Source organism: Hippichthys cyanospilos, chromosome 1 (assembly GCF_059441005.1).
Source record: "Hippichthys cyanospilos isolate Australia breed blue-spotted pipefish chromosome 1, RoL_Hcya_1.0, whole genome shotgun sequence".
NCBI lineage: Eukaryota > Metazoa > Chordata > Actinopteri > Syngnathiformes > Syngnathidae > Hippichthys > Hippichthys cyanospilos.
In genome coordinates, this window is record NC_142369.1 from 2,328,753 (window position 1) to 2,351,018 (window position 22,266).

The 22,266-nt window shown below is 43.6% G+C and overlaps 1 protein-coding gene across 2 annotated transcripts in view; it reads left to right on the forward strand.

The window, feature by feature from the left end:
• The window catches only part of dysf (dysferlin, limb girdle muscular dystrophy 2B (autosomal recessive)), a 38,696-nt gene that overhangs the window by 11,995 nt on the left and 4,435 nt on the right, over positions 1-22,266 (forward strand). Inside the window, exons 33-57 of one of the 2 annotated variants that reach the window (XM_088417718.1) lie at positions 1,086-1,267; positions 2,383-2,523; positions 2,587-2,616; positions 2,697-2,732; positions 2,916-2,960; positions 3,043-3,142; positions 4,089-4,252; positions 5,784-5,970; positions 6,039-6,112; positions 7,140-7,199; positions 11,693-11,791; positions 13,549-13,677; positions 13,763-13,918; positions 14,925-15,016; positions 15,103-15,273; positions 15,354-15,496; positions 16,460-16,599; positions 16,676-16,764; positions 17,031-17,126; positions 17,182-17,323; positions 17,398-17,497; positions 19,842-20,014; positions 21,001-21,110; positions 21,189-21,336; positions 21,633-21,715. In XM_088417718.1, the coding sequence (XP_088273844.1) occupies positions 1,086-1,267; positions 2,383-2,523; positions 2,587-2,616; positions 2,697-2,732; positions 2,916-2,960; positions 3,043-3,142; positions 4,089-4,252; positions 5,784-5,970; positions 6,039-6,112; positions 7,140-7,199; positions 11,693-11,791; positions 13,549-13,677; positions 13,763-13,918; positions 14,925-15,016; positions 15,103-15,273; positions 15,354-15,496; positions 16,460-16,599; positions 16,676-16,764; positions 17,031-17,126; positions 17,182-17,323; positions 17,398-17,497; positions 19,842-20,014; positions 21,001-21,110; positions 21,189-21,336; positions 21,633-21,689 (2,864 nt within the window). In that variant the 3' untranslated portion in view covers positions 21,690-21,715. The remainder of the gene's footprint in view (positions 1-1,085; positions 1,268-2,382; positions 2,524-2,586; positions 2,617-2,696; positions 2,733-2,915; positions 2,961-3,042; positions 3,143-4,088; positions 4,253-5,783; positions 5,971-6,038; positions 6,113-7,139; positions 7,200-11,692; positions 11,792-13,548; positions 13,678-13,762; positions 13,919-14,924; positions 15,017-15,102; positions 15,274-15,353; positions 15,497-16,459; positions 16,600-16,675; positions 16,765-17,030; positions 17,127-17,181; positions 17,324-17,397; positions 17,498-19,841; positions 20,015-21,000; positions 21,111-21,188; positions 21,337-21,632; positions 21,716-22,266) is intronic. The other variant, XM_088417728.1, reaches the window with a different exon arrangement.

Consider the following 22,266-nt stretch of genomic DNA (forward strand, 5'->3'; position numbering starts at 1 on the left):
AGCATGAGGTCCTCATATTTAAGTTGATTCACAAGTGCTACCTTGTTAGTAATATGCTAAATTATGGAATCGTGGAGTAAACACGTTAAACGGCATTTGCAAATAAGATTGTGTGAAACCACTCAGGATGCTTGTCAGTAAATCTAATTGAATGCTTTTTAAATCTGTCGCTGGAGGAGTTTTTATTTCAAACTCAGAGCAAATTAATTGGAACACGAAGCATTTTGTTGCTAAATTGTGCGATAGGGTCTTCTTTGCAGAAAGTAGAACGCATCAATTTTGTCAAGTTTTGCGCAGATGTGCAGCGTAATAAGAGATGCAATTTTCTGCAGGCAAACCAGAAATCAAATAAATGTTACATGATCTATATTCTTCAGATGTTGAAATACACCATTACAATACATTTTTTAGTTTCAAATGTGGAGCAAATTGATTGGAACATGAAGTAGTTTATTTCCAAATTGTGTCAACGTGACTCCTTTGCAAAAACTCGTTTGCCTTTATTTTGTTAAATTATATGTGGACATGCATTGTCATTAATGGCACAATTAAAAAAAAAAAAAATCAAACAGATGTTGTTACTCAATCTATCCTCTGGAGTTGCTGAAGAAAATAGGACTAGAAGTACCACAACAAATGTAGTTTCAAAGTTTAATAAATCAAACACAGATGACACTGCACTTTGTTTTCAGTCTTTTTTTATTTTCATGTTTTCCATCCCAAACTGCTTTGTACTGGTTAGAGGCTACTTAGCTATAAAAAAAATATTTCAAAGGAGTACATCATTGAAAAAACGTTGAGGAGCTCTGAATTAGGAGGAAAGGAATGAAAGAAAGGAAGGACGCAAGGATGCAAGGTCATTCAGGAGGTTAATTGAGTGCTGGTGGGAAAAAAGGCAGCATAGCTTCAGATGATTCCAGCACTAACAGCCCCTCCGAGACTCTTCCCCCAGCCTGGAAAAACAAACAGCCGCGCACGTCACTGTACCTCTCCATGAGCGCTTCGGGGTCATGCTGAAACCTCACACTCCACTCGACCCGCAAAAAAGATCTTTTTGCTTTTTTTTTTTCCCCTTTCCATTTCAGACCCCTACGCAATTGTGTCTTTCCTGCATCAGTCCCAGAAGACAGTCACGGTGCGAAACACCCTCAATCCCACCTGGGATCAGACGCTCGTCTTCTACGACGTGGAGATCTTCGGCGACCCTGAGGCTACCGTGTCCGGCCCCCCGCACGTGGTGGTGGAACTTTATGACCAGGACACATACGTGAGTTCAACTGCAACGGGGCCCGCCAAACGGTTTCATACGCTCCACAAGATGATGTTGTGAAGCGTCAAATAAAAGTAAGGGATGAAACGTATTAGTCCGCGCTCCGTAATCCGTTTACTTTTACAAGCCATGCCCACCGAGCGCTAAAATTTGCAAGCGGAAGTGACCGGTCCTAATTGCTTCAGTGACAGAGAGTGGAACATTCAACTAGCGTTAGCATTAGCGTCATGCTCCGCGCAGGCAAAATCTTTGGCTCGCCCCGAAGAGATTCGCGAGGGGAGATATTCATATTTGTTCTGTGTTGTATTATAAGCATTCTTGTATTTCTTTTTAAATTTACTTTACTTACTTCTCAGCAGTTAGCACACAGCGCTTCCGTATTTGACGTGACTTCTTTGTGAGTTTTCAACTTCTGTCATATCAAAGTCAAGTTTATTGTCAATTTCTTCACATGTGCTTAACATACAAAGGAATCGAAATTGCGTTTCTCACTATCCTCTGCGTTTTACCTGTACAATAACAAAGTGCAGGTGCGCAAGACGAGACAATCCTAAAAACTAGATTCTTATCTATAGTAATGTAGTGTGCAGTATGTTAGATCTACTTTGCCTAGTGTTGCTAAACTAGGCATTATGGCATTACGCAGGTGCCACCCAATGTCCAAAATGAGAAACTACAGCACCAATTTATTCCGTTTAATTTTCTTTGCACTTCACTGTACTCCTTGAAAAAAAATTGCACAACCACATATTTTAACTGGGGCATTTTCCTCCCACTAGATGTATTTGTTTCATTGTGTTTATTTATTCACTCATTAATTTTTTTATATATATAAACCGGGATTTTTTTTTCATTTGTAGGTCAGCTTCTCATGTGTTCTATACAAACCATTTTTTTAATAAACAAATGGAAAAAAGATCATAGAAAATTTCCATTCAATTCATGCAATTGAAGGGAAAATCTTACATCGAGGACTAAACTGAAGCTATTATATAATATATATAAATTATTTATATATATAAATAAATAAATGCAGTATACAGTATTTACCTGTTTTACCAGTTCAGCCCACTTATTGGGGACGAACCCAAATAAAAACGTCGCGTTTGCAGGGAGCAGACGAGTTCATGGGTCGCTGCGTGTGCTCGCCCTCATTGAGCCGCTCGCCCAGTCTGGCCTGGTTCCCCATCCGACTCGCTGATAAAGACGCCGGTGAATTGTTGGCGGCTTTTGAGCTCATACGCCGGGAAAAGGTCGGTGGACGTTATGGGATGTTTGACGTGTTTGAGGTGTTCATGGCTAATTTTGTTCCACAGCCGGCCGTTCACCACGTTCCAGGGCTGGAGGTGACTTCATCACTTTGCTCTTTGTTCTTGATGTTGATTTGCTCTTTACTAAAATCTTCTTGTTCCTCTTTTCCACGTAGGCTGACATTGGGAGTACCAGCCACGTTCTGGATGAGGTAAGTCCCAGATTGGAGGTCCGGCCTTTCAAAATAAATTCAAAATAAAGCAAATTCTAAGTACAAGTTATTTACTCCAATAATGATGATCTTGTGTCAAATTACACACAAATGTAATTACTCTGTGAATTGTTTCGCTGAACAAAAAAGTTAATATCCTCATTATGTCTGTGTTTCCCTTAGTTGATGTTCCCGGGATTCCTCTGTGACAACAGCGTGCAATCATGGGTACGTACATTGAACACAAGTTCAATACACGCTGCCCCGTCCGATGAAATGATTATCAACAAAATGCGCCTCCTTTTGGCAGCCGGAGGAGTCGGACCTTCCGTGCCTTCCCCCTCAGAGGGAGCCCAATGTCTTTGCGGTGCCTCACGGGATCAAACCTGTTCTGCAGAGGACGGCCATCGAGGAACGGCTGAGTGCTTTTTACGACAGTTTCGTTTTTAAGTTTTATTTTGGAGCAAAGATTAATTATTATAGAAATAAAGGCGTTTTATATTCCCGATGGCACAGCGGTCCCCAACCACCGGTCCGCGGACTGGTACCGGGCCGCCTGGGCTGCACTCGAAATAATGTTTTGGAAATGATTTAGTTTAACAGTTTATACGTTTATGCTTGATGTTTTTAGCGCCCCTTCTGGCCGCTGTTGATAGTACACACATAGTGAGAAGGATGATGTGGTTTTTAGAGCAGCCAGCAGCAGCGATGTGAAAAAAAATGACATTTGCCTATTATTGAACTTTATTGTGGATTTTTGTTTGCCTTGAGATGTGGGTAAATCTTACCCACTGTCCCTTTTCAATAGTACCTCAGCAAAGAAACAAAATGGTTATTATGGTTTGAAAGTTTTTAAAAAAAATAAAACTAAATAAACTAAAAAATAAAATTATGGTTTTTGATAGGTCAAAATCGTTTAAAGTGTTGCTACGTGGACAATTTAAATTTCATTTGATTTGAAATTTACTGTACAATGGGGATACTCGTAACTGTTGCAAAGCTTTTTGGGATGGAAAAAATACTCAAAACGGAATGAGCTGCTGCCACGGATCCACTAAATTTTTAACCATTTTTACAATGGTAACTCAGCACCTCCAGAAGATAGATCGATTTTTCTACTCCAATTACTATGCACATCTATAAAAAAGTTAGTAGGGCTAGTATGAAACAAAATAAAGGCAAAAAAAACCCAAAACATTCACGTTCCATTTCATTTGCTCTTTAATTTGAAAACAAAACAGTACGATTCCAGAATCACTAAAACACTGTTAGAATCTTGTATACCCTTCGAAGTGCCTTCGCTTAGCCCGTTTGAGAACAGCCGACATCAAGAATAAAATAATCTCTTTGGTGTGCAGGTGTTGGCATGGGGTGTTCGTAACTTGAAGAGCTTCCAGCTGGCCAGCGTCACCTCTCCCAGCCTGCAGGTGGAGTGCGGCGGCACCACCGTCCAGAGCTGCGTCATCCGCAGCGTGAAGAAGAAGGCCAATTTCGACGTCAACACCCTTTTCCTGGACGTGGTAAGCGCCCGGCGTCGGAGACTGACCTTTTCTGGCCGCCTTTACATTGCACCTTTGGCAAAGGCGCGGCCAAATGTGGAAAGGTTGCACGCTTTTTTTCCAGCCGCTCTGCGATTGGTGTTGTTTTATTGTGGCCGCGCGCGGTAACGGATGGAAATATTTTCATCATTTTCCCCTAAACGCACATCAGGGTGCTGCAGTGTGACACTCGCAGCCGCGCGCTGGAAACATTCAGGTTTTTTTCAATCGGTCCAACTATTGGACGTCGATTCGTTCCGTGTCAGGTAAACGGGCAGGCCGAGCCAGGCGGCGCTCATCGTCAGCTTGTCCCGCTTGACTTCCTCGCCGTGTAATCTGGGCCCCTTTGGCGAAAACAGAACCCTTATTTTGGTATATGAATAGCAACGAGTAAATTAAACCTTCTGACATCGTCCAAATTCAGGGAAATTGGATAATGTCCCGGGGAGAGAACTGTTGAAAACATCTCACGAGATATTTTATGAGTCAGCTCCAAGTATAGAAATGACAACACGGCCTTTTGGAGTCAGCGCGGTATGAAGGACACAATGTATTTCGGGGATGGCGTCCTTCCATTTTTCTAACCGCTCCACGTCACAGGGGTCGGGGGCCTGCTGGTGCCTATCCCAGCTGTAGGCGGAGACAAACACACAGTAAAAAGAACACACGTAGATTTAGGTAGATGTATAAAAAAAAACAAATGTTCACTACAAAAGAGGGTATACGATGGAGAAATTGATTAAATATTACGACTTATTGACTAAAGAATAGATTTCACTACCCTGACTTGGATCAATTCTAATACTTGTTATTGATGTTAAATAAACTAGTCTTTCCAAATTGTACATAAAGTACTATAAGCCATGTTTTTTTTGTGTGTGTGTGTGTTTACAGGATTCTAAATTGCCCAACCTTCCCAAATTGTAAGCCATGTTTTTTTTTTTTAATTAGCTTGGTGATGTTCAAACTTTTTTTTTTCCAAACCGATACCAATACTACTCAGGTACTCTCCTCTCTTTATGAATAATAATAATAATATATTAATTAATATAAATCCCCCAAAACAATCCACAAGTTTTTTTTTTTAAAGAAGATTACAAAATTTATTGATGACAATAAAATACATAAATAATACAAATATCAAAATAACAATAAATGAAAGATAGTAAATAATCATTTTTCATCCTAAAATTTCATGAAAATAAGGACAATCTTCTATTCTAATTTCTAGAGGACATCCGATTGTGGTATCGTCTGCCTTTGCGATTACCAATATATTGAAATGAAGCCAGGTATCGGCCAGATACTGATACATGATATCAGTACTCACCCAACCCTGTATTGGGTTTGAGTTCATATTTTCCTCTAAAAAACGATGGGATTGATGTCATAAAACAAAGTTGCAATTGATTGTGTTTCTATGCATATTCTTCCCTTATAATTAAAAAAAAAATCTTAATAAAAAGGAGACTGTCTTTGAGATTTTCTGACTTTGCCTCGTTTGTTGTGGCAGAGACTCCCCCTGGAGGAGCTCTACATGCCCCCCCTCACTATCAAAGTCATCGACAACCGTCAGTTTGGCAGGAAGCCCGTGGTGGGCCAGTGCACCATCCGTTCCCTGGAGGAGTTCCGCTGCTCCCCCGGGGAGGAAAACGAGCAGCCGGGGAGGACGGAGCTGCCGGAGGCGGACCAAAGTCCAGGTGAGGAGATGGCGCGGGAACCTCGTCCCGTGGCGTCGTCGACATCTCTTCCGCGTGCGCCCCTATAGGTGTGATGCCCCGCGGGGTCAGCGGCGACGTCTTCATCAACGTGGATGACGAGGAGCCGCTCATCGCGCCTCAGGTGGCAACACTCTCATTATCTCAAAATCATCTGCTATTTTTTTCCCTTCCTCACATCTTCTTAAGAAACACTTTGTTGCACTAATTGAGCTTCGCACCTTTTAGCCTTTACTTTCAAAACATGCGCACAAACATGCATGTGGGACGTCCGGGCAGGGAAATGAGCGCACCTTTTTTTGGTTTTTCCGAGAAGCTGCATTCCATTTGTTCACTCAGCTGGTCAGGAATGTGTTTTAAGGGATTCAAGCCTATTTACACATTTTCAGCAGTCAAAAGCTAAGTTGATAACGACATTTTTTTTCTGTGCTATTAATACCTTTAAAAACACATTTGGTCACTTGCTGTCTACTGAAAATGACATCGTACGTCGTCAGGGCTCAGGTGACAACCAATCACGAGCTAAGATTCTTAAAAAACAAGCGATCTGCGATTGGCCATTACGTGACCTCTTTAGACATTCTCCGCAGTAAAAATGTTAAGTTGATAACTACATTTTTTTCTGTGCCGTTAATACGTTTAAAAACACATTTGGCCACTCGCTGTCTTCTGAAAATGATATCTCATGTACCCAGGGCTCAGGTGACAACCAATCACGAGCTAACAAACCCCCAAAATATTTGCGCTGCGATTGGTTACTTGAGCTCCGAGTACACAAGGTGGAAAAATGTGTTTTCAAACCTATTAATTGTCCGTGAAAAACAAATCTGTCATCGAAATAATGATGAGACGGGTTCGTACCAATTCTATGTCTCAATATTGGAGAGATAAAAAAGAAGGATGCTTGCAACGACAACTTTAGAAAAGTTTTATGATCGCGGAGGAAAAATAACAATACGTTGCCATGCATTTACAGTATATACGTATATCTATATACAAATGCTCCAAATTTGTGCCACATGAGTATTCCATGCATGGATGGAAGCTAATTTGTAGCCACAAACAAGCATGTTATATCTAACGTTCGGCCAAGATCGTTTTCTCGGTGCCACTAACCTTTTGTGTGTTTTCCTGTGTCTGCATGTGTGTAGCTCGCAGACGGAACCGCTTCTGCTATTATTAACCTCTCCGCCTCTAGCTGCAGCCTCCATGTGGGTAACAAACTTGGATGACGTCCCTCACATACACGCATGGCATGCGCGCTCAATCTCCCAAGCTTGCATTACGCTACAGCTGTAAGTTGAGTATAAATGGTTCGAATAATTGATCATTTTAAATCTGATTACCGTATTTTCCGCACTATAAGGCGCACCTAAAAGCCTTATTTTTTAAAAAAAAAAGCTGATTGTGCGCCTTATAATCAGGTGCGCCTTATATATGGATCAATATTGACATAGGGAATGAAGTGATAAAGTAAGTTTTACCTTTTGTGTGTTTGCAGTTGAACAAGGTTGCTCATATTGACATTGAGTTATTATGCTATTAAGTATGCTATTGGCTATAACTATATTGTGATTGAAAAAGTTTGAAAATATGTCATTAATTGAGGGTGCGTCATAATCCGGTGCGCCTTATATATGGAAAAAGTTTGAAAATATGTCATTAATTGAGGGTGCGCCTTATAATCCGGTGCGCCTTATAGTACGGAAAGTACGGTATGTGAAAAGAAATCATGGTTTTGCATAAGTGGCAGAAATCTAGTTAAAAACTATTGTATTTACAATAGTTGCTAACTACTTAATTGTGTTTTTTAAGCAAATTCTGCACAGTTATGAATGTTAAATTTACGTAAAAACCAAGGGGAAATCGGTATACGTTACGGGTTTCTGAACATTTTGCACAGGATTAATTTTTTAATCATTTGTTGAATTATTTGATTAGAATTGATTAAAATATATGGAAGAATATTAGGTCCAGTGAAGAAAAAAAACTCACTTATGTCAGAAATCTGACCTCAGAATTCTGATTTTAAAATGGGAATTCACTATTCAATGTCAGAATTCTGATTTTATTCTCGGAATTGTCACCAAAATCAGAACAATTTTTTCATATTTACATAATTATCAGCCAGAATTCAGAGAATAAAGGCAATATAGTCTAAGTTCTAAATTATCTCTGCCTTTGAAGTGAGAATTCTTACTTTAATGTGAGGATTCTGACTTTATAGTCTGAATTTTCCTATCTATGCACTTATTTATACACTTAGAATTGGGAGAATAAAGTAGAAATTCTGAGTATAGTTGGAATTTTTAGATTTCTGACTTCAAAGTGAGAATTCTTACTTTAAAAGCAACATTTTCAGCCGAAATTAACCTAACCCTTAAGAATATTGTCAGAATTCTCACTTTAATGTGAGGATTGACTTTAAGGTGAGAATTTTGAAAATGGAAGTCTGAGCATAGTCTCATTTTAAAATGAAGAAATCTGACTACAAAGCAAGTAAGTTTGGAGTTGGAATTCCAATTTTTAATTTGACTAAAGTGCGAATTCTGAGAATAGTTAGAATTCTAAGATAAAAGTGAGAATCCTGCCAACCTGTTTTTTATTATCCTCTTCCATAGAAATCATAAATCCTCTAGACTGAGTGAGCATATCAAGATTTTTTTGTTATTATTGTTTTCCCTTATTACCCAGCTCTAATTCATGGCATCATTGAGTGTAAACTGAACTCTGAAATCGAGTACCATTTTCTCCATCGCATTTTTTTTTTTTTTTTTACTTTCAGGAAAAATCCTTTTTTAGCCCATTTTCCACAAAGAAAACGCAGATTCCCACATTTTTAGTACCCCGGGTTTCCCGTTTTCATATTTTTGGAGACGTTTGACTAATATGCCTTAATCATTTCAATTAAAAAAAAATGAAGATTTTAATAGCCTGTCGAAACAGCGTCATCCCGTTGAGCATTTACAAACAATTTCAAGAGAAAGCGCGCTTCCTCGCCGTCATTGCGTAAACGGCAAAAGAAGCTAGCTGGCTGCTAGCGAAAGGTCGGGCCGCCGGGAGCTTTTTATGGACGGCGTTTATGTATTTTCAGCGCGACACTGATGGATCGCAGCGCCTTCGCCCAAACGAAGATGGAAGGAGATGAAACGCGACACTTCTTACATTGCGCTCTTGCGGTGGCGGCTCGGCAGAAGAAGCGGCGCTCGCGAGACGGGGCCTTCGCGGAGCGCCGCGCTGCGCGGTTACGCGCGAAATCGGATCCCCTCCCGTTGGAGCGGAGACCGCGCTCCTCCTCGTAACATTCTTCCATTTTATTTATCCAAGCCAGGTCAATTAGAAGACTTAGCGTGACCCGGACCAGAGCGCGCGAGCTAACGCTCACGTTAGCCCGGCCCGTCTCGCCCCTCCCCCCGCGCTCGCCGGTAATCGGGGGTGATTTGGTTCTCTCTAAACACAGATATTTGTTTTATTAAGCGTCCGATATTGAAGCCAGTCAAATTAAAGGCTTGGCTTTCTGTCCGCCTGCAGCCAAAGTCAACAGTGCCGCTACGCCGTCGATCCTCTGCGCCGCAGACACCGAGCAAAGAGCGGCTTAAGGAGGGACAAAGTCAATAAAGCAGAAGCGCAACGTTAAAAAGGGAGCAGAAAGAGGGAGGGCCGATAAGTTGCGGCGGCCAAAAAAAAAAAAAAAAAAGCAAACGCACTCTCATGGGCCGCCGCTGCTTCTTTCATGCGCTCCATCGTGTCGTGATGATGATGATGATGATGATGACCAGATTGCCCGTCGTCTCGTATTTTCTTTAAGATCTGGAAGCCTTTCAGAGGATCGTCTGGCGGGGGAGGAAAAAAAAACTTTTCGGATTTCTCACTTTTATCTCAGAATTTGGACCGGATTCTAAGAATTCAGAGTTGAACCCTCGTGCGGTATTTTGACCTTTTTTTCCGGCGTTTTCCTCCGTATCATTCTCGCAGTATTTTAGTCATGAATTGCGCTCTCCTGGTAGTGTGATAACGAAGTGTTTGTGCCATGTTGAAATTTGACATGTTGTCACCCTCTGGGTGAAATTTCAGCTCCCTGGAATTTATTCCCTTAGATGTGAAATACCTTTGATGTAAAGATCAAAGGATTGGACAAAATAGCGCACGGGTTAAAGTCAGAATTCGTCCTCGGAATTCTCACAAAAATAGTGAGACAATCATCAAAATTTGTACTTTTAAATCAGTGACTTTAAAGTGAGCATTCTGACTTAGAATAAGTCTTCATGTCAGAATTCTCGGGTTGAAATCAGAAGAAGTATTGTCAGAATATGACTTTAATGTTGGATGTAATTCTGAGTTCTGATTCTGGATGAGTTTGTAAAATTCAAAAATGAAGGCAAAATTCTGAGAATAAAATAAGAATTCCGGCTTTAGTCTAAAAACGTGTCAGACTTTAGACTCAACTAAAAATTCGGATAATGTAGTGAGAATTTGAACTTTTAAGACCTGACGTCAGAATCCTCACTTTCTTAAAGACCTCAAATCAAACTTTTTTTCCTGATCAAAGTGAGAATCCTGGCTTTATTTTTCATTTTAAGAAATGTCTTGATTTGAAAAAATAGTGACTCACGTTGATGATCAGCGAACACCTTTTTTTTCCCTCCGCTTGTCTTCCAAATTAGACGTCATCGACATAATGTTTTTTTTATTGGATTTGCCAAAAACCAAAACGTTTTTCAGAACACAATCTGTATTATGATTTGGATTCTTTGCACATCTTGGTATTCTCTCCATCAGTTTAATGATGCGGACGATGCTTTATAACCCGAATGACTTTCGCTGCTACGCATTATCAATAAATCGTAACATGCATTTCGTGACCTCTGTGTTTTTCGCCTTCCAATTTGAACGTGTTTCCAAACATTCGACTGGAACTTCGCGTTCCATATTTTAAGTCCGCGTCGGCGCGAGCGGCCGGCCCGCCGAGGGCGCGTTAAATGCGGGCCGCTGCCCGTTTCCGCGCCATTGGGGAAAATGAGGAAAGTGGCGGCGTTTACGCGGGAGTGTGGGAAAGTTTGGAGAGGGTATCCTACGCTGAGCCCACCCTTCCGTGAGAGCGCTCTTGTTCAACATTTGAGCGCCCACACAAAGGAAAAAGTGGCGCATTTTAGCCATCCGCAGAGGGTTGAAGGTTGGCGGGCGAGGCGGGGTCAAAGTCCAATGCGCGCGCGGCGTTTTGCGCGCTTTGACAACGGGCGACAAGGCCAAAGCCAAAGCGAGATGACTTTTAGTCAACTTGACGACGCTCGCGCTCTCACACTGGGAAAATGAGACCCCATAAAAAAAAAGGCGACATAAAAAGCGGAGGGCCCGCATCCAAACCGCAGAAAGCCGTCAGTCAACATTTGTAGAGAATGGAAGACGGCGAACGCGGCCTCACATGACTCATGGCAGCCGCGCTCGCGCTTTACAAGCTTGACTTTCACGCCAGCGTACATTCCAGTACAAAGAGACTTCTTGTTTTCTCCAAGAGCTAACCCTTCATGTGGTTTGAGGGGAGACTCGGAGAAATGTGTTAACAAGCGACTTAGAACGTGTTTAATCTCGGAATCTGGGACCTCGCCCACGTCCCCGCGGGCACCGCTTTTATTGATTCCATAATTGATGCCGGCGTCAGGTGCGAACGTTTTCCGCCGCTGACCTCTGATTGTTCCCCCGTCAGGAAGAAGAGTTGATGGACTGGTGGAGCAAGTTGTACGCTTCCACGGGGGAGAGCGGCAAGTGCGGGACGTATCTGGAGCGAGGCTCGGACACGCTGCAGGTCAGCGGACTTTTAACCGCTCGATGCCGATTCTCACCAAACCCTCTCCGCCCCGAACGGTCAAAATAGATACATTAACAACACATAACCACGTGGTCGAGTGCTCGGCATGTCCGCATGGCGGTTAAGGGGCACGGGTTCAATTCCAGCTGGCTCCGGCCTTCCCGGATGGAGTTTGCACGTTCTCCCCGAGCCTGCTCTCTCCGGGCACTCCGGCACCTTCCAATAACACGCATAGCAGGTGTATTGGAAATTCCCCTTGGATGTGATTGGCTGCGCAAATGCTTGTTCGCCTCCGCGCGCCCTGCGATTGGCTGGCCACCGGTTCAGGGTGTCCGAAGTCAGCCGGGATAGGCGCCGGCAAGCCTGCCACCGTTGTGAGGATGAGCGGCAATAGAAAATGGATGGATGGATTAAACGTAAAACACCTCAACGTCTTGTGGCGTTTCATCTCACGAGATCTCGTCCTATGAGATCTCGTCCCATCCCAAAGGCCTAGGCAGTGTTCTCGTTTGCCTGTGTCCTAAATGCAAAATTTTCGCCAGGGGCGCATACTTTCAATCACCCTGTCGATGCAACTTTTTTGTAGGGGGTGTGCTAAAAAGTTTTTTCACATTAGAATAGAGATTCTAATTTAGTACGGTTTAAACTGTTTTAAAACGTCACTAAGCCGACAAGCTCCCCGTTTTTTTTTTTTTTTTACTTCTGGAAAGCAATACATAGTGGCACAACATACAGTAACAAACAATGGAGAAAATTTGACCGCCCCATCCAAATTGAAAGCAGTCTTGTCGTTTTTTGTGTGATCTGGAAAAAAAAGCTTCCTAAAAGTGCTTCGGCCCGAAATAACAACAACTCAGCATTTTTTTTTTGGTCTCAGTGACAAGTCACATATATAATAAATAACAAACCAGAAAGTAAAAAGCAAAAACAAAACGCCTTGGAAGATTGAGAAGAAGAACAAAACAGACATATTGACGCAAAAAAAAAAATGAACATGCAAAGTAAAAAGCCGACTTTTCTACCAAAATGGACCAAGTTATATCAGTGGTTGCAATATTAAGATGATGACAGAAGCTACATATTAGTTAATTCTATTATTTCAAGAATTTTTACGCTGACATTTGTTAATATTTGTTGTAGGCTTTTCCTCATGTCTCTTAAATGCACTTTGAATTTACTTATTTATTGGTCTGTATATGCAACATATCTGCATATGCACCTAATCTAAAACAGCACAAATAAATACTATTAGGTGTAAATCACTGCTTAACTAGTCTTTTGAAAGTGTTGTCAATTAAAATTAATAAATAAATAAAGACTACATGGATCATTTTTTTCTGCCCTTAATACATTGCCAAGGTGTTGAATTAGGACTGTATAGAAAGCTCCTCAAAATCAGGCACAGATACAAAATAATGTAAACTTGAGGTCCCTACTCCATACTCATTTTTTATTGTAGTATAGCATTTGTAAGGGTTAAAAATCTTGAAAATAATTTTGTTAAAGCAATAAAAGAGTTTCCATATCCGAGAGGGGATCATCGTTGCGTGCTGTCGCTATTGTGGATCCTACCCAAATTTACCGCTTCTTTATGTTTTATACTCTAATGAAAACTCTCACCATGCGCTTCTACTTGAATGAAAATATTTTGTTTTTGTGATTGGAAACGTCAAGGAGTTGACATTTGTCTTTTTCTTAACTGAACATCCATTCTCGTGTTGGTTCTTCACCTTCAATATGCCTGCCGTCCTCAGGTCTATGACAGGGAGCTGGAGAAGGTGGAGGCCTTTGAGGGTTTTTCCGATTTCTGTCAAACCTTCAAGCTGCGGCGAGGAAAGATGCAAGGGGAAGGCGAAGATCCTTCAGTGGTGGGCGAGTTCAAGGTCACTCTCTGGTCTCCCGACGGCGATGCAACGATACAACGATACAGTCGCGGATTGTAAAATTCCGGTTGCTGTTGTCGAGCAGGGTTTGTTTAAGATCTACGCCCTGCCAGAAGACCCCTTGGCCTCCCTGCCTCCCCGAAAGTTCAGGAAGCTTCCTCCCAACGGGGTGGAAGACTGTTTGGTCCGGGTTTACGTCATCCAGGCCCGGGGACTTCAACCAAAAGACGCCAACGGCAAGGTCTGCTTTGTGCTGAAAAGAGACGCTTGAAGCATGGTGCTGCCAACGTGGAGCAAACATTTCTTTTATTTATTAATTATTTATTATATATATATATTAATTATTTATTATATTTATTAAATACCTGAAAAAATTATAATGCTAAAAACATAGCATTTTTGGGCGTTGACTTGCACAAGCTTAGCATTTGGCCTATAGTTGGTTCCAAAATTAAACAGATAAACATTTCTATTAGTACTGTATTTTCTGCACTATAAAGCGCATCTAAAAGCCTTAATTTTTTAAAAAGCTGATGGTGCGCCTTATAATCAGCTGCGCCTTATATATGGATCAATACTGAGATGGTGATTCCTAGATGGGGAATGAAGTGATAAAGTAAGCTTGACCTGTTTATTTTGTGTGTTTAAAGTTGAGTTTAGAATTATTATTCTAGCTATTATTGTTATTACTTTGAGTATTACTATATTGTGATTGAAAAAGTTTTCAAATATTTCATTAATTGAGAGTGCGCCTTATAATCTGGTGCGCCTTATATATGGGAAAAGTTTGAAAATATGTCATTAATTGAGGATGCGCCTTATAATCCGGTGCGCCTTATAGTGCGGAAAATACGGTACTTTCATGGTTTATGCATTTTTCCCGTAACGCCACGGCATATGCGCACGAGCAATAAACCGTGGCATTATAGGATAAAAAAAATGTTTTTTAGTGTGTAGCCTTCAAGTCATTCAAAAATATTTGCTACTGTGCAGACTACATTCCATAATGGAGCAAATCATAAGGTAGGCAATTAAACAAAAACATAAAGAATGAATGAATAGACTTACATTCTGAGCATATTATGGAGTAGATTGAATGGGAGAAACTATGTGTATGAAGAAGATAAGATAATAAAATATTATGTATTTAGCAGCTTTCCTGCAGGGTTCGGTTTGCCATTCAAAAATATTTACTCCACATTAACAGGTCCACATGATACATCCTGTTTTTGCTTTTTTTTTCATAGTGTGACCCTTATGTGAAGATCACACTCGGAAAGAAGACCATCAATGACCAAGAAAACTACATCCCTTGCACTCTGGAGCCTACTTTTGGAAGGCAAGTGCAGTTCTATTGTGTGACAAGACGACACCTGATGCAGCGAACCTTTTCCGCTTTCATTTACCGTTTTTTTTTTTGTGCAGGATGTTCGAGCTAAGCTGTTCCCTCCCGCAGGAGAAAGACCTGCGCGTGATGCTGTACGACCACGACGTGCTGAGCAAAGACGAGAAGATCGGCGAGACGGTCATCGACTTGGAGAACCGCTTCCTGTCCAAATACGGAGCCGGCTGCGGTCTGCCGCAGTCGTACTGCGTGTGGGTGTTTTCCACCTATTTGCCGCCGCGTTGATCGGGGACGCCCCCGTCACCCGCCTCCCGCCGCTAAATGTTCTTAGCTCGGGCGTGAACCGGTGGCGGGACCAGCTCACGCCCAGGCAGCTGCTATCCGGCGTGTGTGAGCGGAGGAACCTGCGGAAGCCCGTCTACCACAGGGATACGGTCCTCTTCAGAGGGGTGCAGTACACCGCTGCTGATCTTGGTAAGACACTTTTTTTTCCTACCTTATCTGAATCAAGGAAAAGTGTAATTTACCGCTATCAAACCTGCCATATCCTCGCGTGTGGGAAAGGAGAGCCACGGCCATCATTTTAGTGCTTTATTGGACACACAGTAAAACACAACGAGCACACCCACACGCAGATTTGCCGATGCCCCGCCTCTTAAAGGCACAGGTCTAACACACTAACACATGCAGGGTTTTCTATGCAATTTACGCCAGCAGCTTTTTAAGTTGAGGTGGGTCAAAAATAAGCCAATTATGGACCAAAAAAAATGACCAACTTTTTTTTCTCAATTTGACAATGAAAATTGTCTTTTTTGACCCATAATTGGGTTACATCATTTTTTTACCTCAACTATTTTTACAGTGTAAAGATTTTTACAATGGGAAAAAAACGATAATAATACAGTAGAAGTAAAACATTTTATAGATTTCACTTGAAGATGAAGTTTAAAATTGCGCTTGTTTTTAAAATATTGGGTCTAAGAGTCGCGATAATCAACTCAATTTGAGTTATTCATCCATCCATCATCCATATCTATCTATCCATCCAGCCATCCGTCCGTTCATTTTCTAAAGCCGCTTATCCTCAGTAGGGTCACAGGCTTCCTGGTGCCTATCCCAGCTGTCTACAGGCAGTAGGCGGGAGACACTCTGCACTGGTTGCCAGCCAATCGCAGGAGTTATTTATTGAAACCCAAATTCTGGCTCAAATTCACAAAAACATTTTTGTACAAAACAACCACAAGGTTGGGTCTTCTGGTCAAAACAACTCAACAAAATTGGGTTGTCTTGTGGGTCATTCGTTTAACCCATTTCCGGGGCTCAGTAAATAACCTACACCAAAGTGTTGGCTACTTTTTCACCCGTATTGGGATGTTTTTCAATATTTGGAGTATGCCCGCTTTTTGACATGATTCCTAATCGCTATTGTTTTGGCAGCGGGCGGACACATGTGCCAACGCCATTTGGGCCCCGTGGAGGAGCGTCTCTCGCTGCACATTCTCAGGCAAATGGATCTGGTGCCGGAACACGTAGAAACCCGAGCTCTGTACAACCCGCTGCAGCCCGACATTGAGCAGGTACGCTAACTCCCCATTCCGCTTTTGGTTGGCACCCCGGTCCTCACCGGATTGGCCGCTTTGCGCCTCCCGGCAGGGACGTCTGATGATGTGGGTGGACCTGTTCCCCAAGTCCCTGGGACCACCTGGACCCCCTTTCAACATCACGCCACGCAAGGCTAAGAAGTAAGAGCATTCTAATACTATCCTTTACATTTTTTTTTCATGTACTTGTGATGCTCAGAAGGTCAAGATAAATTCAGCTACTCAATCGTAACTGGTGGGACAACCCGGTGAAGGGCTTGTCACATCCGGTCCAAACATGAGAACAAATTGATCCAATAACCCATCGGTACCTTGAAGCGGGACAGTCAAAGGAGGATAATTCAAAACGCTTTGTCGCGCGCGGCACACTTGTTTGGGAATCGGCGTCCTAACGAGCGGGCGCGCAGGTTCTTGCTGCGCTGCATCATCTGGAACACCAGCGACGTCATCCTGGACGACGTCAGCATCGGCGGGGAGAAGATGAGCGACATCTACGTCAAAGGGTAGGTGCCAAAAACGGAAAGCCGGCCCCCGCCGACCCGCCGTCCTTTTCCGCAGCTGGCTGGACGGGCACGAGCACAACAAGCAGAAAACGGACGTCCACTACCGCTCGCTGGACGGGGACGCCAATTTCAACTACCGCTTCGTCTTCCCTTTCCTCTACTTGCCCGCCGAGCAGCTGTGCGTGGTCGACAGAAAGGTGAGCCAGAGGACGGGAGGTGAAATGTCCCGCCCGGCTTTTGTCCGGCGTGACCCGCTCGTCTCCGTCCGCAGGAACATTTCTGGAATCTGGACAAAGCCGAAACCAAACTCGCTCCCAGACTGACCGTTCAGGTGTGGGACAATGACAAGTTCTCCTTCGACGACTACCTTGGTATTTATTCGCTATCTCCACTCTGTGTGAATGCGGCGCTCGGGAATTGAACCCCCAACCTGCAGTGATGTAGATCCACTAGAATGTATTTGTTGGCTACCCGTTTTCGTCCAAATCTAGTCCTTTTGTCACTTTCCAGCGCGTTGTGCGATACACGTAAATGTCTCCGTTTACAGCCCGACAAAAGTTGCCGTTCCCACTGATCACATTTTGATCAAACATACTGACCCAAATGTGCCATTTCAGCTCATTTGTCGCATAGACCCAATTCATAGGCAGAGATCTATCTAATGTTTCTGAAGCAGTATTGTGCTGCGATTGTCAAAAATTAAATTTGCACACGTTAAGTGGCCTTCGCACTGACAATGCTTCCCACATGAAAATATTTCGACATAACCGACATTATCATATGTTAATGATGCCAGCTTCACGCGAACGTTCCCCACTGGCTGCATTTACTTCCACTGTTTCCGACTATGCTGTGTAAGAAACACCCGCATTTGTATATGTGTTTTCCTTTGGCAATTATTTTGTTGCTTACTTAAAAACAAGATCTTTTTACCCCCCCTATTCCGATTAGCTATTTGGTGCCCGATTACATGATCGGTAGCGGCAACTTCCCGGAAAATAAATTTTAGCATAGCTTTTATTTTGTTGAACCGCATTCCGCCACCTTTTTATGTATCGACCCTTTGACATCGCAGATTGAATCGTCGCGTGGCCTGATGAAGGTCATTCGACGACGATATTTCGCCATGACCACGGCAACGCCGATCCGCTTCCTTCCGCCTTCCCGAGCCGCCGGCGCCTCGCTAAACGCCTTCCAGGAAAGGAAGCCGTATTCCCAGATTGCTCCCTGTTAGAGCACCTCAGAAAAACACGGAATTCACGCCGGGTGACATTTTCAGCTAATTGTCTGCGCGAGCTCGGGCGCCGAATCCAGCTCGCGGTCGCGTGCGCTAACCTTGCCGGCTCTTTACTTTTCCGCCGCGCCAGCCGGCTCGGACCGGGCGAATAAAAAATGGCCGCCGGGCCCGTCTGTTCTTTCTTCGAGCGGGACGCGGGGATGAGGGGGAAGATGAGGAATCCAGATTGCGATCCGTCACCATGTCGGTGCGCGGCGGCGTTTCCCGTCGCTCAGGTTTATTCGGCGCGGCCGCCTCAAAGCATTTCTTCCATTCCGGCCTGTCCTCGGCTCGTCAGCGCCGCCGCCGCCTTTCTTCCCGCTCCCGCTCGGTGTGAGGGTCAGACATTTTCCTAGCCTCCGATCCTCGGGAACCCTGGAAAAACACTTCCAGCGGACGCGGCGTCTCGCTCCGGTCGTTCATCACGCCGCAATGCCTCCATATTTAACGTCAAGCCTGATCAAACCGCTCTAACGTTCACCTCGGGATCCCTCAAAGGTCCGCAAATACGGAAAAAGGGGCCGACGCTGATCTCATTTTCCTTCATAATCCATAAAATCATCAGAAACAGCTTTGACCTTTCGAGGCAGACACGTTTCCAAGTCGGGACGCATTAAACGTCGCGCCGCTCGACGGCCATCTTAGAAATTCCTGTGGCGAGGGAGGGAGCGAATGAAAAAACATCAAAACGGCATCATGTTCCTCCACTTTTATTACCGCTTGACAACACAACAATCGCATTTCTGTACGAAGAAGCCACGGAATAGCTCTCCGTGTGTTCGCTTTCAGTACTGTATGAAACCGACAGTTTTCTACTTTTTTATGATTTTTTTTTTCTGCCTTTACCACCCAACCGGCATAAATAAAAACAAAAAAATAGGAAAAAAATATTTTGGAACTGCATTTGTAGCGGTATCTCTCGGCCTATTTTTTTCAGCAACTCTAAAATAGAAATTGTGTAACGTCATTTGTTTTATTTCCTGGCTCTTCTGCTGCAAAATTGTGTCGCCAACAACGTGCGCTCGTATAAAATGTAACAAAAGAATGTAACGTTTCGCAAAAAGTCACCAAAGCACTATCTTCAAATTTGTTCCATTTTCTAACTCATTTGCTTTTTATTTGCAAAGGAAAATGCCAATTTTGCAGTAAGTTGCTGCATGCTCCAATTAATTTGCTCTTAATTTGAAAAGGAAGCTTCACTGTTTTCACAGCATTGAAAATCATCAAATTACATTTGAAGATGTTCAAATCTCACCCTAAAGTTCCTTCATGTAACCCGGGGGTACTCATAGTCCAGTTTTACAAGGCTTGCATGAAACTATTTCCTGTTTATCTTTTCCTTGAGCCTGCATTTATGTTTGGATTATGTTTTGGACATTTTGTTCTTTTGATTTAATCTGGTTTTCTAAGAATGTATTCGCCTCTTCCCTTGCTCTCAGGGCACCTGGTGATGGACCTGAATCGCATGATACGTCCCGCCAAGTCGCCGGAGAAGTGCGACCTTCATCTTCTGGAACAACCGACAGACCCGCGGGCGTCCCTCTTTGAGCAGAAGACAGTCAAAGGCTGGTGGCCCTGCGTCCGCCATCAGGATGGACACAAACTCCTCGCTGTGAGTCTTTTTTTTTTTTTCACCCAATTCTTTATAGAGTGAATTCTCTTGCACTTGAACTATTTCTATGAATCACTTCAAGCGCCACTCTTAAAGTATTTATGTCCAAAATAGCCCATTATGGGTCAAACAAAGACCAACTTCTAATTTGGTCAATTTGACCCAACCTTCTGGTACTTTACCCAAAAAGGTTGTACGAAGTGAATGACCCATAAAACAACAGCAACAAAACTGGTTGTTTTTTGGTTATTCATTGGAGTCAACTTTTGGGGTTATTCATTTCAGCCAACTTGTTATGCTAAATGTCTAACCTATGAGACAATCTAAAAGGTTTCAATTGTTTTGTGCAAAATAATCTCAAAATTGGGTTTGTTTTGTTTCACCTTACTTTTTGGGTGAAATGGATAACACATAAAACAACCTTAAAATGCTGGATTGTTTTGTACAAAACATCCTCCCAAAATTGGGTTCTTGGTTATTTATTGTACCCAAATTTTGTTTTGTTTTTTTAATTTAAGTGCGTGAAATGAATAACCCATAAAATCACCTAAAGCGTTGGGTTGTTTTGTGCAAAAGAACCGAAAAACGGGGTTGTTTTTTGAGTAGTTTTGTGCAAAAGAACCCGAAAAACGGGGTTGTTTTGTTGGTTATTGATTGGACCCTACTTTTTCGGTTATTCATTCTACTCAAAAAGTTGTGGGAAATGTATAACCCAAAAAACTACCCTAAAAAAGTTGGGCTATCCGTTCCACCCCAAATGTTGGCTTGTTTGGGGTTTGGGGTTTTCATTGGGGTTGTCATTTCACCCAAAGCCTTGTGGGAAACGTATAACCCATAAAACTACCACAAAAGTGAATGATTCTACCCCAAAAGTCGGGTTGATTTTTTTGGTTATTAATTTGACGTGACATTTTAGGTTTAATGGACAAGCTCAAAATCGGGTTCTTTTTGACCCAACTGTTTTCCGACACGCGACGGCACCGCAGGGGAAGGTGGAGATGACTCTGGAGATGGTGACGGAGCAAGAAGACGAGGAGAGACCGGCCGGGCTGGGCCGAGACGAGCCCAACGCCAACCCGCACCTGGAGGAACCTCGGTGAGCGCGCAGAGAAAAAGCTTCAATGAGTCAAAGAAAATCAATCCGAGCCAAATCATTTTCCGTCGGTGCGCCCAGGCGTCCCGAGACGTCCTTCCTGTGGTTCTCGTCCCCCTTCAAGACCGCGCGCTTCATCCTGTGGAGGCGTTTCAAGTGGTTCATTGTCCTCTTCCTCATCCTCTTCCTCGTCCTCCTCTTCCTTGGCGTCTTCCTCTACTCCTTCCCGGCAAGTTTGCGGCTGTTTTAAGACTCCTTCTTTACTCGCCGTTTTGAGCTTTTTAAATGGTGATAGTCCACTTAAATGCCCGCTCAAAATCCCTACGTGTGGGGTGTGCGATTGTTTTCGTTTGGGGGCGTGCAAAGGCCGCTTTCAAATTCTGGGACTCAAACGTGCTGTAATCAGTCAAGGAAGGGTTGAGGTATTTCTATTTTCACGTGTCGTCCCTGGCCCGCGTAGCGACCGGGGAGTCGGGAACCCAACGTCTCATCGTCCGTCTTTGTCCTCTGTGTCCTAACCCGCAGAACTACGCCGCCATGCGGATGGTGGGCCCGTTCGGACCGGCCCGGGCAGCCGAGTGACCCCGAAGAGAATTCTCCCCTCCCGGGTATGCCTCGCGTAACCTCGCGCCGGTCTCTCGTCTCTCTTTCCGTTTCATGCGCTCCTCTCACGCAGCGAGGCGGGCGGAGGAAGCGCCGCCCAGTCGGAGACGGATTCTGATCTTGCGAGCGCCCGCCGCGGCGAAACCAGTCGGAGGCGTCGCGGCGGAACGCGTTCCGAACGGACTGGCTATTCTCTTTGAACGCCGCCGGCGGGATTGTCGGATCTTCCTTTCCTCTTCCCCTTCCCCTCAGGCGCTTCTTTCTCTTCTTCATCGCCAAAGGTGCATGGAGACGCCATGGAAAAGTTAGTCCGTGAACTCCATCCCGACGGAAAAGTTGACTTGGCAAAGAGCGGGCGAGCCTTGTAAACAAAAGTCCCATTGAGTGCCTCGAACGTCGGAAAGACTTTTGCTACGGCGCCGCCGCGCCGCTTCCCGGCTTGGTCCCGCTTGTGGCTTCCGCCCTCTTTCTGTTTCCTCTTTCTTTCACCGCCATCCGTTTGGTTGTACTTTGCTATCTCCTTCGCTTACGCAAAGTCGTCTGACGTGCCTTGCGG